This window comes from Coptis chinensis, chromosome 4 (assembly GCF_015680905.1).
Source record: "Coptis chinensis isolate HL-2020 chromosome 4, ASM1568090v1, whole genome shotgun sequence".
NCBI classification, from domain to species: Eukaryota; Viridiplantae; Streptophyta; class Magnoliopsida; order Ranunculales; family Ranunculaceae; genus Coptis; species Coptis chinensis.
In genome coordinates this window covers 22,496,695-22,513,658 of record NC_141459.1, presented here as the reverse complement: position 1 = coordinate 22,513,658, position 16,964 = coordinate 22,496,695, and the positions used below count along the sequence as shown (strand labels likewise).

General features: G+C 36.3%; 3 protein-coding genes across 4 annotated transcripts; 1 reads left to right on the top strand and 2 right to left on the bottom strand.

Moving 5' to 3' along the window:
• The first annotated feature begins 89 nt into the window (after window positions 1–89).
• On the top strand, window positions 90–3,295 carry LOC147502656 (Amino acid kinase family protein). Its single transcript, XM_086607489.1, has 7 exons — window positions 90–366; window positions 1,244–1,394; window positions 1,468–1,521; window positions 1,721–1,812; window positions 2,171–2,397; window positions 2,627–2,803; window positions 2,881–3,295. Exons 1-7 carry the CDS (start codon window positions 197–199, stop codon window positions 2,988–2,990), a joined length of 981 nt encoding a protein of 326 aa, XP_086463615.1. The 5' UTR covers window positions 90–196; the 3' UTR covers window positions 2,991–3,295.
• A 1,359-nt stretch (window positions 3,296–4,654) lies between these two features.
• LOC147502655 (protein MKS1-like) lies at window positions 4,655–5,758 on the bottom strand. The gene has a single exon (XM_086607492.1). It carries the CDS (start codon window positions 5,619–5,621, stop codon window positions 4,938–4,940), a length of 684 nt encoding a protein of 227 aa, XP_086463618.1. The 5' UTR covers window positions 5,622–5,758; the 3' UTR covers window positions 4,655–4,937.
• A 1,621-nt stretch (window positions 5,759–7,379) lies between these two features.
• LOC147502654 (RING/FYVE/PHD zinc finger superfamily protein) lies at window positions 7,380–16,266 on the bottom strand. Of its 2 annotated transcripts, XM_086607487.1 has the most exons (6): window positions 15,815–16,266; window positions 11,119–11,204; window positions 8,823–9,632; window positions 8,505–8,714; window positions 8,294–8,418; window positions 7,380–8,126 (listed from the first exon to the last, which is right to left on the bottom strand). In XM_086607487.1, the coding sequence occupies exons 1-6, from the start codon at window positions 15,842–15,844 to the stop codon at window positions 7,636–7,638; spliced, it is 1,752 nt and encodes a 583-aa protein (XP_086463613.1). In that variant the 5' UTR covers window positions 15,845–16,266; the 3' UTR covers window positions 7,380–7,635. The 2 variants fall into 2 exon arrangements, with proteins under 2 accessions (XP_086463613.1, XP_086463614.1); XM_086607488.1 differs by lacking the exons at window positions 11,119–11,204; window positions 15,815–16,266 and adding an exon at window positions 10,473–10,627.
• Window positions 16,267–16,964: the final 698 nt, after the last annotated feature.

Below are 16,964 nucleotides of genomic sequence, written 5' to 3'. Positions count from 1 at the left end.
GTCGACATAAACAGTTCCGGATTTCAAGAAAGTTTCAACGAAATTTTAGTTTTTCGGATAAAATCAGAAAATCTCGTTTTGATATATCACATCAGTTTTAACTGAAATTAAGGTAGTCCATAAACTAGAAAAGGAAAGAAACCCTGAAACAGCATTTGTTGTGACTTGTGAGAGAGGAGGGAACTCATTTTCATAGATGGCTATCTCTTCTCTTGTTCCTTTAAGCACCCTTTCTTCTTCTTGTTTGTTTCCTTGTAAGCTGCTGCCCAACGTTCTGGAGAAAACAAGTACACATAGAAGGCTATTGGTTCTCAAATGCTCCTCTTCTGAAAACGGTTCTATGCCTGCTGACCCAATCAATCTCAGGTACTTTATTATGTACCCATTATGCAAAAATGTTATCTTTTTGGACTATTTCGAATTCTGTCAAGTTTGGGTGTTTGCTAAGTCGATGGTTATTATGTTGTTTTCTATGCTAAGTCGGGATAGTGCAGGAGCTTTACTAAATGTGTTTGAGTTAGGACATATTTACTGTTTAACTTTTCAAAAGTAGGGTCAAAGATGATTAGCTTATCAGATGCATCGTTAGATTGTCTTGAAGCATGCTTAATGTTAGAGCATTTGAAAATATAAATTCACCTGACCAAGAATATATATATATATATATATATACGAGATTATATGCCCTCTGGAGTTTAACACACCACGTGGTCTGAAAAGATGTCCATCTTGCTGAGGATTCTAGATTTTGGTGCATCCCATTGGTGTCATAGTTGTTGTAGTGTGTGACGGTGTCAATAGCCTTTGCTACTTCAGAGGAACTTTGTCTCATTTTGGAATTTTGGGTGCTTGGACAACTTTCAACCTTGTAATGAACTTGATGAATAAGTTGAATGTCAGTGTTGTTCACCATGTAGTTCACATTTAGAGTTTTTGCATTGTATTAAATGATAGCCTGCAAATTGAGTTTTCCAGTCTGCCTATTTTCCCATTGTCTATTTTTCTTCTTTCTAGCTGTTTAACTGAGAGAGGTTCATTTTGCTTTTTATTCTTTTCATTGTAAGTTTCCTGAACCATAGACGTCAGTAATTTGTACTCTACTGATCTACAACTTGAAGCCATTCACTTAGGTAGACGACTTTCTTTTCAATTTGAGTTGATTTGTCACTTGAAGTGTCAGAGAGTTCTGACATAATAAAGATCCCTAATCTGTCGCTTCCGTTTTTTTCAATGACATAAGCAGGCATCCTTACATATCAGGAAATCTCACACCTTTTAATTTTACAACGGACGAAGCTGCCAACTCCAAGCAATCCTATAAATGGCGAAGGGTACTGCTTAAAGTGAGCGGAGAAGCACTTGCAGGAGATCAAGCACAAAATATTGATCCTAAGGTGGTAATGTTCGTTATTGGGATTTATTGGGAACTCTTTTATGATTTAAGGATAGGAAATCTTTTATGTGTAGATAACGATGTCCATTGCAAGGGAGGTTGCATCTGTGACTCGTCTTGGTGTCGAGGTAAGCTTTCCCTTTTTTTTTTTTTTTTTTTGCACATGCTTTATTCTGTTGAGATGTGTAAATTTTGATAGTTGGATTATTATGTCATATTCAGCAGTTATATCGACCTGGATATACTTCTTTGGATTGATTATGTGACCTCAAACTCTGCAACCAAAACCATGAAGGCATGAATCTGAGGTTTCTTAAATTTTTTCAGGTAGCAATAGTGGTTGGTGGCGGCAATATATTCCGTGGAGCCTCTTGGGCAGGATGTAGTGGTCTTGATCGTTCATCCGCTGATTACATTGGGTATGGATTTGTTGATTTTGAATGATGCAACTGTATCTTATTATGTTTATTTATTTTCCATCTGCGATCTCTTGCCAGTCATAGATCATACAAACTTAAAATAATATCTACAATTTCCGTTTTATCTGTGTATTTTCGGCTGTTAGACTTTCTACATAAATCTTTGGTGAAATGATCATGACTTGAACATTTAACAAGAGACGAGATTACTTCTAAGGTTGTTTTTCCCTCTACTGATATCTGCATTACACTGTTTTTTTAAATAAATGGACGTGCTTTTACTTGTATTTCTGTCCACTTTCAAACAGTAGATTCATCAGTAACTTAATTGTTTAAAGTTTGAATTCAAATTGTCTAGGATGCTGGCAACTGTAATGAATGCTATATTCCTGCAAGCAACAATGGAGAGCATTGGCATCCCGACACGGGTGCAAACTGCATTTCGGATGTCTGAAGTCGCAGAGCCATATATACGAAGAAGAGCCGTCAGGCATTTGGAAAAAGGAAGAGTTGTAATCTTTGCTGCAGGAACTGGAAACCCATTCTTCACTACAGATACTGCTGCCGCCCTCCGCTGTGCAGAAAGTAAGTAAAACACTTTTATATTGGCAACATGGAGATTGATGTAGTTCAGACATTTGAGTAGGTGTTTCATCTTAGACAATCCTATGGACCTGGATTTCAGCCTTCCTTCCTCTATTCAAAAGGGTGTAAACTTACTGTGTTCCAGGGTCAGGGTAAAACAAACGTGTAGATGTTTTTAGACAACAAAGCAAGACCTTGCGAACTAACATGTGTCTACTCTGTGATCCAGTTAATGCTGAAGTAGTACTCAAAGCTACAAATGTTGATGGAGTTTTTGACGATGACCCCAAGCGTAACCCAAATGCTTGCCTTCTAGATACTTTGAATTATAGTGATGTGACTTCAAGGGATCTTTCTGTGATGGACATGACTGCTATCACCTTGTGTCAAGAAAACAATATTCCAGGTATGAATTGGCTGTTTCATAGGTTGTATATTTTTTTAGCTTAAATATCATATTAAGTCTGCTTCCTTTTCTTGCAGTTGTTGTTTTCAATTTAAACAAACCTGGTAACATATCAAAGGCCATTAAGGGAGAAAGGGTAGGTACATTAATTGGCGGGACATGGAATTCAAATTTGGCAAATGTTTGAAGGTAAAGTTGGCATTCCTTTTGTTGGTATATCACAGTTTTGGAATGGTGAACCTCTGGGAAAGCTAGTAATCGAGTTTTAGGTTTTATTTGACTACGTATTTGGGAGCTGGATAGCCAAGATGGAACATGTTGGTTTGTCCAACTTAGGAATATGTACGTTGCGTTTATGAGTTATGCTGCTATTGAATTAGAAGATGTAAATATGTTTTGTAGAACATAAGAAGTATATGAAAGTTGTGACTTTTGTATTGCAGTGCAAGGACTCAATATGACAATGTATACAAGTGTTTTTATTAGCAGTCATCAATGTTTTACAAAATAAATGGTTTGAACTAAGGGTCAGGCTATGTTAACACTTTATTTTGGCACCTTATTTTGACATCTACAATTTACACAATGAACTAAAGGCTGATTTTTTTGGAGAGAAAATCTTCCTACTATGGATAGAATTTCCACAAAAATTCGTCTCAATTGGATATGTCTAGCAAATAATGTTAAAATTGTGGATTGTTAGATAAATATCGAAGTTAAATACAATTTTTGACAAGATTAGACATGTTCAAATGTTTTGATATTTTGTGGAGATTCTATCTATAGTAAGAATATTTTCTCTATTAAAAATCAAAATAAGATGTTATTGTGTAAGTTGTAGATGTCAAAATAAGATGTCAAATGGAGCCTGAACCTTGAACTAATACTGCTGGAAGCAAAATATGATTGTGCTAAAGTTTGGATTTGAAGTAGTCCTTACTTGATATATATTGCAAAAGCTTGCTGAGTAAAACTAGGCCAACCATTTTGGATAAAATGTTTGGAAAGGGTTCAGTTGTCTTGGGAGAATGGTACACAATGTCGTCAACACTTCAAAGTTCAAACATTGTCCTTTAGTGGTTGGTTGCAAGTTGCAACTTGCACATTTCTGAGGTAACATTGCTTTCCTTTTAGTCAATTAATCCTACCTGAGATTAAATTCCAAATGCATTATCGAAAGTTATCAACAACCCTTTTCACCCTACAATCCTAGTCATAGACTATAATTACGAACGAACGGACAGCACTTTTTGCCCCTTTCTTTGTTCTCTTTCTGGAGGTGTTTGGTTGGTAAATTTGGTATTAGATGGTAGGCTAGAAGCTATGATTTTTGCTTGTACAGTCAATACTTCCAAATACTCGTCTTCCTTCAATTCAAGCTGGTCAAGGACCATTCACTTTTATTTATCAATTATAATCTTACCGTCCTCAGAAGTCATAACCACTCTATTATCGAAAAAAAAAAGTCACAACCACTCTCATATTAATATTGCACATGTTACTAAATTAGTTTATGTCATTTTTAACAAAACTAAGGTGTAAACAGCTACGTGAAGATAGTTGACTTTTTCAGTGAACCTGGAGTTTAGACTACCACTTCAACCTTAGAGTCAGTGAACCTGGAGTTTAGACTACCATTTCAATCTCAAGGGGTAGCACAACTGTCCGGCCTTGGGTTTGCTACCCAATGGTCACTAGTTCGATTCCCTAAAGACCACTGACAAAGTAGTATCCGGTCGAATTTTCAACCAGAGCCCGGAATTAGTCAAGGTGCAAAAAACAGAGACTAGCGTAAGCTGGCCGGCCGGACACCCGGTTAGCAAAAAAAAAAAAAAAACACAGATACTACCATTTCAAATTAAAAATGGGATTCTCTATAGAAGTATAGCCAAAAGAAGTTAGCTTAAAGGATTAGTATGAAAAATAAATGGGTTACAATGAATCAAGAAAATAAGACAAAGGGCCAAATAAGAAATACAAAAGAAAATGGAAGTACCCTTCAAAGGGTCTACCAAATTAAAGGCTCATAAAAACAATCCAACTGCACCACCTGAAATTGACAAAAGGATAAAACCAACCTGTTCTATCATTGATCTCACACACCCCATCATTACCTTTACAAAATCAGAACAATCTAGAAGTCTAAAAATTGGTTAAACAGATCAAACTGTAGGTTAGGAGATGCAATAGGAGCTGAAAGGAAAGTTGAGTTGGGACTAGGCATATAAGTAGCACCCTCAAAATAATTCTTGTTACCTTGGAACATTGGGCTCAAGTCATGTAAGAAATTAAATGAATTATGATCAGATGGTGGAGAAAAGAAACTGGGTGATATAATTGGGAGGGATGATGGCACTGGTGATAAAATCCCCGGGAGCGAACCAGTTCGCTCCACGTTGGGGCCTAAATCTAGTTCCTCTAGGATGCTATCCATGCTGTAATACCGTGGCTTGTCACCTTCAGAGGGCATTTTAGTCTTTTCAATAGATGCATACCGAGCTGCAGGCGAAAGTGCACCACTAGCTTGATTGATTGGTGAAGGTATGGATGTGGAAGGACCAGTAAGACGTTGGACTAATGACATAAAGTCTGATGCATTCGTATGGATTACCTTTGGAGATAAAGTGTAAATGATCACTGGTTGACGTTGTTGCTGTTGTTGCTGTTGTTGTTGTTGGTGCTGTTGTACTTGTTGTGGTGCTATTGGTGGCTTCTTGATCTTGTGAGAATCTTTTCGAACTTTGAGTGGTGCCGGTCGAGGACCTTGGAGTTCTCGCCTTGGAGATGGCTTATCATATGGAGTTTCTGGCCAATCCATCTTCAAATCTGTCCAAAGCTTACAGAACTACTCCTAGACGTTCCACTGCTGATTTACCTTCCTCTAAATTCCAACTGCTGCTATATGGATATGGTGGTGGGCAAAAAAAATGATTGATGAAATGATAGAGAAAATTATGGATGACTTTAGAAAACTTTGATCGTTGGTTTCAGACCAACTCACTTAAAATATAGGCCTAAAATATAATGTGAATATTTAAGACTGGGACAAAGCAAAGTCAATGGAAACAACAGATGACTAAAAATATATACATGAAACCTTCAAAATTCTTGCTGATGCTTTGAATTTGAACTTGTCTTATTTGGATGGTTACGCGGAGAGGTCTAGTGCCACGTCAGTAGTACAATTTGGTAGGGTGTATTTGTGTACATCGTGGTTTAATCTAGTACGCCTCATTTGACTCGGTATAGCAACTCAATATATTTGTCAACACCATAGTAAACATTTATCAATCAGGTGGTATTCTCAGTAGAATAGTTAAGAGTTTAAGACTTGAGAGTGCAGGCGCTGGCTAGGTGTTGGGTGAGCTTAGGGTCTCTAGGCATTGCTCCTATAATATAATGTGTAAATAATATTAGTATGAATGTGATTTTAAATATATCCTTTACATTATGCTGTTGGGCCAAAGTGAATTTGAGAATGTTAATGTAGTTTCAGAATAATGAGTAAGAAACTAAGAACATTCATGTTTCGGACCAAGTCCCCATATCAACAGGGAATTTTTACAGTGATAAAATAATCACCTTGTTTCTAAACTATGGTTTTTATCTGAACAGACTAGAATCACACTGTCGTTGTCGGAATTGATCAACTGCCGATATATACAACAACTGAAATTCTACAAGTATTTATTAGTTGGGACTTGGGGTCCTTAAATAAATGAACGCGAAAAAGTCTTGAATCATTCAGTTTTTGAGATGAAGGAATTTATCAACTGCAATTACATTGGCCATTTCAAACGTATTAGTTTTTCTTGTTAATCCTTCTCAACTTGTCTACAACTTCTAGTTTGTATCAGCATGAGTACACGACAAATTATCTAACGAACATTCTTATAATTGTGACCAACGAAGTCAAAGGACTCCAGATCCCGATAAAAGAGCCTTTTTGAATAAAAGGTTTCTTCCTTGACCTGAAACTTGGCTGGTTTCTCATATTGTATATACTTCAGGTACTCTTTCAGAGTCCTGGAAAGGCCTCCAGAAGATTGGAACATAAAAAGCAATTTATTGGCTACTCAACGTGGGGCACAAATCTTTGTAAAACAGTTCATGTGGAAACCTATCTAAGCTTAGACATATTCCTGGGAAAATCATTGTCGTTTGAATCAATCTCGTTTCAAGTTCAGGTTATTACCCTCGAATGCATCAATACTCATTAAGGAACACGTTTGATGCGCATTGTGTGAACGCAGATCTTTCATGTTTCATTCATCTATCAATTTCGATTTCAGAACAGTAGATTGGCTGAAGTGTTAAAACAGATTCATTATTCTACATGCCCAAGCTCTCATAGGGCCAATATAAAAGTACAGAGTCTCATAAGAGCAATCTCCCCCAAAAATGATTTGATTTGACAACTAACTAGTTTTTCAACAGACATTTTCCAAAATCAATCTTGCAGAAATGAGATTAATATCACAAGACGGTGGATCAATGTTAATATCACAAAATAGGAGGATCACTGTTGCCCCAACCATGAGGTGTATCCACTATGCGGATTCATGACTGAAACACATTCCAAAGCAGACATACATTCAGAATTTTTACAACTTAAACATGTACAGATTCAACATTTACAATTTACAGCCCACAAAACACATGCCTAAGAGTGAAACTCTGACCTAGGTGAAGCACAAGAAAAAGAAACCTACCACTTCGGTACAATAAACCTAGTTTTGACTTCGGTAAGTTAGATCTATGATAGGTAAAACTTTAATTAAAAACAAAAAATTGCATAATTTACTTTTTGTACACCCCTACCGCTCTACGTTCTACTTGGCAAGCCTCAATTCAAGATGGAGTCCACTGCTTGCTCCCATCTTAGTCGCTAACGCCATATTTTCCACTCCCAATGGAAACAACTCTAAAGCAGGTCTGATTGAAGCATCTAAACTGCCGGTTGCAAATGTATCTGCCAACCGTGAGAGAATATTTTTGTCTTCATTTAAGCATCCATGTAAATTTTTGGGATCACATTCATCATTTCCTGATTTTGCAGTATTGTCAGCTAAAATTGATTTTGTTAAATGATGGAACTTTTTGGTTTGAGGCAGAGGCGAGCGTGGTGAATCAGACCCATAGCTACTGCTCATGCTTGAAGGACTAAGAGGACTCCTTTGCCTTGATTCCATGTAGTCCTTGTCATTCTTCCCTAAAGCAGAATATGACATGCTGCACTCGGCGCTAATATTTTGTAGACTATTATCTGATGAATCTTTCCTTCCTCTAAAGACGCCCCACAAATAATACTTGCCATTGAATCCTACAATCAGTTAGATAATTGAAAAGAGTTATTGTACAGACCAAGCTAAAACAAAAAGAAAATATAAACTGGGAAATACATTCTACAAAAACTGTCTACAAAACAGACAAACAGAAATTGTCTTCTAGTGATTTGTATAGAAAGTAAAATAACAAATCTTTACTTACTCCAATAGTGATTTGGCAATCGGTTAGAAGAGAAAATCAGTAACTCCGCATTTTCCAACAAAACCTTCAAAGCAAGATCGCATGTCATGATGTTTTGCACCAGCTCATCAAATGGTTTTACGACCCTATAATGACATACAAGTATAAAGCATCACACATCCAGCAACCAAGAGTGAAAGTAAATACACAAAATAACAAAACGAGTACGCACCATTCAGTTGAAGGAAAGAAATAAAGAGCAATGTTCTCATCAGTGGGTGCTGATACACTAAAACTCTTTGGCCATGCATCACACCTTGGCATCATATTCATAGAAAGAACTTTCGGCATCAACTTTGCAGCCTCATAAACTTGTAAACACGCCTTGTTTGATAAATGCGCTTGTAGCCAAAATTTTCCGGTACAGATTTCAAAGAATCCCCTAACAGAAGTAAATATTCATTATGACAAACAAAACAGATGTGATAATAAAAAACTGCACCACAAAGTAAATGCATCAAATGAGAGAATAACGAAAGAACACCACTACCTCCAGGCTGGTTCAATAATTGGTCGTGAATAGGCAGGGTGTGCCATGAATGGCTGATTAGAAGGAGTATCCAATGGGCCAGCACCGGAATTTAGATCAACTTGGGCAGCTTGAACGACTTGCATTGCTGGACCTTCAACAACACCTATAGCCTCTTCAGCAGATTTGTCTGAATTGTCAAGCATCAAACTTCCACTCCTTCCTTTAAGTTCCTGATTTCCATCTCTAGTTACATTGCAAAGTGGACTACGAGTGTTCTCATTCAAGTCAGCCTCAAGAGAACCATCCTTTGCAAGAAAGTTCAAGACTAAGGTTTGTGAGGCATGAGCGTCACGTGTCTGTACTTCAGTGGACGGCTTAAGTAGCGGATTTTCCAATGGACCATCACTGGTATTTGATTCTACTTGCATCTCTTTACCTTCAGTGGACGGCTTAAGTAGTGGATTTTCCAATGGACCATCACTGGTATTTAATTCTACTTGCACCTCTTTACCTTCAACACCTTTAGCCTCTTTATTAGATACATTCGACTCGTCCTGGCCTCCCTCCCTATTAACATCACAACAATGTGTACTCTGGTTATACTCATTCAAGTGAGCCTCAAGCAAATCATCCTTTACGAAACGATCTGCAACAGGGGATCCTGAAGAGGTCACAAGTCTTCTTCGTTTTCTTTGTCGAAAAGTAGAACGGAGCGCATAGAGGAACACCTTTTCAGGGGAATTCTGCTTGGCAGAACTTGGTTGACATTGCTGGCATGTGTAGATAAAGTCCTTGCCAACTTTTTCAGGAATTTCCATTAAACAATATCTGAGAGGAAAACGGTAGAAGAAACAATTAAGTCACAAAAAATTCATAGTTTACGCCTCGCCAAACAACTCTTCCTTGTAACTGAACACAAAGCACATGCTAAGGATAATAATTAAAAAAAAGCTCCATGTCATTTATCAAGCGGGAAAAGAATACAGAGAACAACAATAAAAAGAACATTCAACCTCACAAGTCAAAACAGGCAATATATAGGTTTCAAGAAATCTATTAAAGAAACAATCCACACTTTTGATCACTGTATACGTGAGTGTATCTTGGGAAGGATTTTTGGATGTCATCCAAGCCTATCTTAAAGTGGGACTGAACCTTAGGTGGCCATTACACCTCACGGGCTGGAGACAATGAACACAATCACAAATTTCCTCAATGATAATTGGCAGATTTGCTTCCACCGAGATATCAACTCCAATTTTAAAATGGGAGAAACCTAAGATATAAACAAACATAGACACACAGAACATAAGGCAGACACCGAAAAAGCAAAAGAAGTTTTGGAGACTTGTATGGCTGTATGCTATGTTGCACGGACATGGCAACTCGGTTCTATCTCAAAAACATAGGATGTGGACGCGGCATAGGATGCGGAAATTAATAAATAATTGTAATTTTATTTTAAATAAATTAAACATTAGAAACTAATTTAAAGATATCATAATTTATAAATTCAAAACAATTTAAGATAAACGGCAACAAGATTAAAAGTTACATATTTCTTAATCAAACTTTAAAGGCAATAAGTCAACAAAACAAGAAAATTAAGTCTTTTAACATAATTTCACTTTCTTTTTTCTTTTGTAAGTCAAATATCCGCGTCCTAACCATGTTGACTGTGACTTGATCCATGTCCAGTTTAGTTGGCCACGTCGCGTCCGACGGCCCATCAAAAGTATGCATCCATGTTTCATAGCTTGTTTGCTACCGCTATATAAAAGCATCTTCAATCTAGACACCAACTCAAATATCAACACCAACTCCTTGAAAATTTGATGAAAAAGCGCTTTACTAATGAGTCATCAACATCAAAATACCAACAACCTTGGCACCAAATAGGGTTCAATTTGGTGTCAAGGTTGGTGTTTCAGCAAATGTACGAAGCAGTTTTATAAAAGCCGCACGCGCTTTTTCATTAGGCCCACACAGTTTTTAAAATGGGGCATGCGCTTACAACACAGGTCCACACAGTTTATCAAGTGCCACGTGGTCTATAGTGATGTGTTGTTTGGTGATGCAAATTTTGATTCAAAACGGAAGAAGGTTGGAAGGTTGATTCTTAAAATGATTTGGTGTTTGAGTTAATGAAAAATATTGTTGATTTTCACCTCACCATTAAAGATGCTCTAAGGGGGGAAAAGTAAAAGACACTACATTCTCTTCAAAGAGTTACTATTTTATGATCACAAACAAGACCTTGCATCCAAACTTATTAAAGAAAACTTTGTATGAGAAGGGGTTTTAGTTTACATACTTATGCTTCATTGAAATCTGACACTTGCTGCAGCATAATAGAAGCTCTTCATAGCCCTTATTACCACAGGTTTGACAAACACTGGCCTGCACGAAAAATTAACTATTAATGCCACAAATGCCAAAAGAGTACTAATGAATTACAAAATCCTAGTGAAAAATGAACAAAAGAAAATCTTATAACATGTCCAGAATTGGCTTGACATATCAAATAGAGTTCCTCCATCCAAAGCCAAGGATTCTTACAACTCTTACTAGGGTGTGCAAAAATCTGCCACAACCAACAGAACCGACCGACCCGACCCATTATCCACTTAGCATCGGTTAGGATGGTTTCATAATATGTAAAACCGATTATGTCGGTTCAATCATCGGTTAGTATTTGTAAAACCCAAAAATAACCGATCCGACCCAATATTTAGAAATAGTTAAGTGAGTGGAGTGAACGTTCTGAACAGAAGGGGGGGGGGGGGGTATGCGCCCAAATTGTTATTTGGTACGTTTCTGTTTGTCCTCGGTCTCTCTTCTCATCTTCATAAACAAACACTCTTTCTTCTCTCTAATATCTCTGTCTTCGCCCGGAACCCATCTCTCTCTCCTTCACCCACCCAAAACGCTCTCTCTCTCTCACTCCGCAGCTCCGCTCACTCTCATTGCTTTGCAATATACTAGTATATTATGGTACACACCAATAAGATAATAAACATAAAAGCTAGCTAATGGTGTATAATTTCGTACATAATATATACTATTACCATATAAAGACACATACTAACCTAATGTCCTTATAAGGCCCAACTAAAGAAAATAGGAAGAGGCAAAAAGGAATGGAATTGTTTGAACAAAATTACTGCTCAATCAACATTCTCTTCAAAAGAAACCATTAATTTTCAACATTTGATTCGATTTAGTTGCAGGTCATCTCCAAATTTTTCGCTGAAGCAATTCCTTCTATTCCAAAGAGAGAAGATTTATTTATTGACTTTTGGTGATTTGGTTTAACTGATTTCAATGGAGTCAACATCCAAAGAGAAGTAGGGGCTTTTGGAGTTTTCTAATTTCCCATTGTCAGTTTGGATCAAATATGCATAACATAGTCTATAGTCTGTTTCGATCGAGTATCGATTATCCTAGAAATTGGTCGGGTTGGTTGCAGATCGGTTAAGACAATGGTATCAGGTCAGTTCGGTTACTGCAATACATAAACTAACAGGGTCGGTTCGATAGTCAGTTTTTATCCAAACCCGACCGGAACCGACCCATGCACACCCCTAACTCTTACCTTACCATTCTAAAAACATCTCTAGGTGATGGAGGCAAATCCCTAAAATTTGTGAACAAAAATATACAAACTGGCCCCAACTCTAAACTATAGGTTAGGTTAGGTGCAAGAAAACCAAAACCACAAATCTAGTTTAAATGGGGCCTAATTTAATTTCTTAATATTTTAAAACTTATTTGCTAAAAAAATACGTTTTTTTTTGTTAAAAGTGGGTCCCATTTGAGTGTTTTTAGTATTAAAAAAAAAAATTAACTTGGGAATGTCGTGTGGGTTTTTTATTTGGGAAAGTATCGCCATTTTCACTATATAAGTTTTTAATACTAAAAACACTCAAATGGGACCCACTTTTAACAAAAAAAAACGTATTTTTACACGACATTCCCAAGTTAAATTTTTTTTTAAAAAAAATATATATATATATATATATATATATATATAACATAAAACTCCCATTGTCACGAGTGTTGCTCTGTATCCGCAAAAAATGTCAAATTTGTGAATACACAATTGATGCAAACAGGTTTGCCATCAGCTAGAGTTGGTTTTTGGCAAAATTCCAAATTGGTAGTCGCAAACACAGTTGTTTGCTACCACCTAGAAATGCTTTAAGTCCACTATTTTCTTTCTCTAGGACTAATAACTATTGATTGCATATAAAATCTAACTTTTAAACTAAGTAACATGAACACTTCATATTCTTAAAAAAATCCATATACATTCACGTCAGAGTGTCAAACACATGAAAACTTTGTACATACTACCTTAAACCAAGATTTTTTCTGACTAACAAAGTAATTTATAACATAGTTACAACTCTATGATACGTCACTTTTATATTTATTTACTTGTAACAAGCCCCTTTGCAACAACTTGAGCCTGGTTGTGTAACTAAAGAATTACAATAGTTTTCTTTACTTTTGTAATTAGTAGTGTCCCCGTGTCGTACTTCATTTCATGTCGAACATGGACACACAAATTTGTTAATCTGATTTGGCTTTTAAACTAGATCATATAAAGAGACAACTAATGTGTAATAATAATAAGAAACAATAACCCCTACCATCACATAAGTTGTAAAATGCTGAGTTACATCAACACTAACAGAGTATCACAGATACAAACAAAGTGCCTAGCTAACATGTTAATACATATCCGACACAGATTATTTTCATAATGCAATGTGTCCATATTAACATAATTGTTAAGGCCACCGATTGACCACTCCCACCACTATATCGTAGCTACCATCAAACCACTATTTTTTCTTAAAAGAGTAAACAACTATAATCAAGTGAGCAGAGCGAACATTCTGGATCGAGTGGAGCTATGTAGACAAAAAGTCATTTGGTTGGTTTCTGTCTGTCTATCCTCATTCTTCGTCTCTTCTCTTCATCCCTCTCCTCTCCAAACCCTCTCAATGTCTCGACTGCAATCTCTCCCTCTCCCCTTTCCCTCACACAATTAATACAAAATCTTTATACCAAACTCAAACTCAACACCTTGACACAAACTTTAATCTCCACCGTCATTAGTAATTTAGTGTTTAAATCGGAATGTGTACGATAATTGCTTCACCAAGCTTTCCCACTATAAACAAATAGTCTTTTCCCAAAATAGTGCTTTCTAACATGGCATGATGTTCTAAACATCTCAATCCAAAGCTCTATCCCCAATTAAAAAAATCCTCCCACCACTATACTAGTATATTGCGTGGCAGTGGAGAGTGAGCGGAGCTGCGGAAGAGAGAGAGATGGGTTAAGAAAAAAGGTATTTGGGCGAAAAAAAAAGAAGAAAAAAGATGAGGACAGACAGACAGAAACCAACCAAATTGTTTTTTGTCCGCATAGCCTCCTTTCTGCCAAAATCGTTCGCTCCGCTCACTTGATTATCCCCTTCCACAATCCTCACCTCAAAGGATGATCACATCACAACTTCTCCAACCCAAAAAGAACCAATATGTGCTTAAAAACAATAATCCTTCGGCAGCACACATGTACCCTGTATGAATCTTCACACAAAAAGTACCTCGTGTTTCAATCCAAGTGCTTAGCAACTTAGCAACACTAACAAAAGCTAAAGAGGGAGACTTTAATCATCCCACCCTTACTAGACACCTAGACACCAAATGGACTTGAAATAGTCAAGGGTAGACTTGGCAACAATGCAAAACAAGCGACTTGAAATACTAAAAACTACAACCTTGAAATACTAAAAAACTACAACCGCTTCAGTTTTCCATCTTCTTTGCTCTAAAAGTTCAACTTCCATGAATAGGTTCCATTGCACGGCTATGATTTGTCAACTTCAATAAACCAACCCATTGCAACAAACCTCTAGAACATCTCAAACTTCTAAATTTCCCAAGGTAAATTTTTAATGAAAAAAACCAAAGAAAATATCCACAAAACACATTACCAAGACAATGCTAAATACAATCCACAAGTATAATATGCTTATAGCATAATTAAGTGATACGTGGAGAATTTGGAGTAAATGGGCCTTTTAAGCCAAATAGTATTACTCCACAAGGTAAAACAAATTGTGCATAATTTTTCTTTGAAAAAAGAGTTGAACCATTTACAACTCAAAAACACGGAAATATTCCACTCAAAAAAAGAACAAATTATAAACAGTGCTACAAATTCCATGCCCAACCCATATTATTGCACCTCCTAACTATATCGACCACCGCCAAATCAACCAACACCTATATACACCACCACTTTGAACATCACTATCATTTCTCACCACAAGCAAACCCTTAAATTCAACCAATCATCAAAACCATAATAGCAAGCAGTGATACCACTATCGATTGCAATCACAATAGTAAGCACTGGTAGAGTGAGTTGCCCAATTAAACATACCACTAATATATTTATAACAATTGATATTAAGTGGAGCAAACTACAAAGTTTTTTTAAGTGTTGAGATTGTATACTGATTGTACCCTTCAAATTTTTAGTCTTCATCCCTGCTCTATCATCATCAAATATCTTTTTTCTTTCCACCACAATTTACCACAATATCATCATCAACCACACTTTACTTCCTCCTCTTTTAATGCTTTGGTTAATGAGGCCAATACCCAACTTCTCCAAACAATTACCATCAACAATGTCACTATTGTGTCTCAAAAATTTTGAATCAAGTTTAAAAAACACAAAAATAAGGAAACAAATATTTCATAAAAGTTTTCCAAAAAATAAGTAATTCACACTAAACCTAACTTTCCACTAAACAAAAGGATTCACACATTAACTAAGCACAAAAAACCCTAAATAAATTCACAAACAAAACATAAACACACAATTAACGCTATAAATAAGACAGCATTAAATTTAAGTAATCATAAACACAATGCAGAAGTACAAACACAAGTTGGAAAGAGAAAATAAAAAAGATAAAACTCAACCTTAGACTTAATCTGAACCTCTCTGACCATCTTTGACACTCAGAAAGAGAAATACTTGATGATGATGATGACGATGAAAAAGAAGAAGAACAACAAAGATATTACAAACAACTACAACAGATTAGGGTTCTTCAAGAAAGGGAGAGAGGAAAAAAAAACACAAACCCTAATCACTAGAGGAAGTTAAAAAAAAACAATACTGCGCACACAATCGACGAATGGAGTGGATCCGGCTTTTATAGAGTTTCTTTGACGGTTGTTAGGATTTGTATAGGTCGGTTACAGAAATTTGTTACACGTGGCAATTGATAGGAGTTAAAATCGGACTCTCATTACTTCTCTTAACCGACGTGAACTCAATTTCGAAATCCCTGTGACGGTTCAACAGTCCTCAGTCTCGAGAGTGCCTTTTTAGAGTTGGTTTTAATGTTTTATTTCACTATCAGACGTTCGATTTCCATTTTCGGTAATGTGATTTGGACTATGTGTGATAATTGCGGACCAGCTGGCCTATAAAATAAAGACAAATTTTACTTTTGGAAACACGAATATCTAGAAAATTGATAAGAATTTGAAACTTAAATTTTGAATTTTTAAATTTTGAATTGTGGATAGAATCATAGAAGGTATTTTGGAGGGCGATTGTCACTTTCTTAGTGCAATCAACTCTTATTCAACTCCGCATCAGCTCTATTTCTATTTTTTTTTTTTAAGTTTAGTGAAAAGCAAAGTGAGGCTATCCAATACAGAGGTAAATATTAATTTCGGATGGGATATTTGATTCCGTCTGAATGTAAAAATTGAAAAAATATGCCGAATTAAATAAAACATCCTATCTGAAGTTTTAAAAAAACCGAAAAAACACGCAAAACGGAAATGTTTTCCGAAAAAAAAACCGTTTTTTTTTTAAAAACACACGAGACGGAATCAAACATCTCCTGTCCGAAGTTCATAACTCAACCACTATCTTGGTTGAAGGTTTCACTCTCGTTTTGACTTGGGAAAATAGTCACCTCCATTTTCATTTTTGCATTGGGCAAAAAAATTTAACCATTTGGAGGTGAAAATTGTCATATCCTTTATATTCACCTGCATTGGGGATGCTCTAAGAGCAAGTCCAATGGGTTATATAGGCTGCTAAAGTCAAATA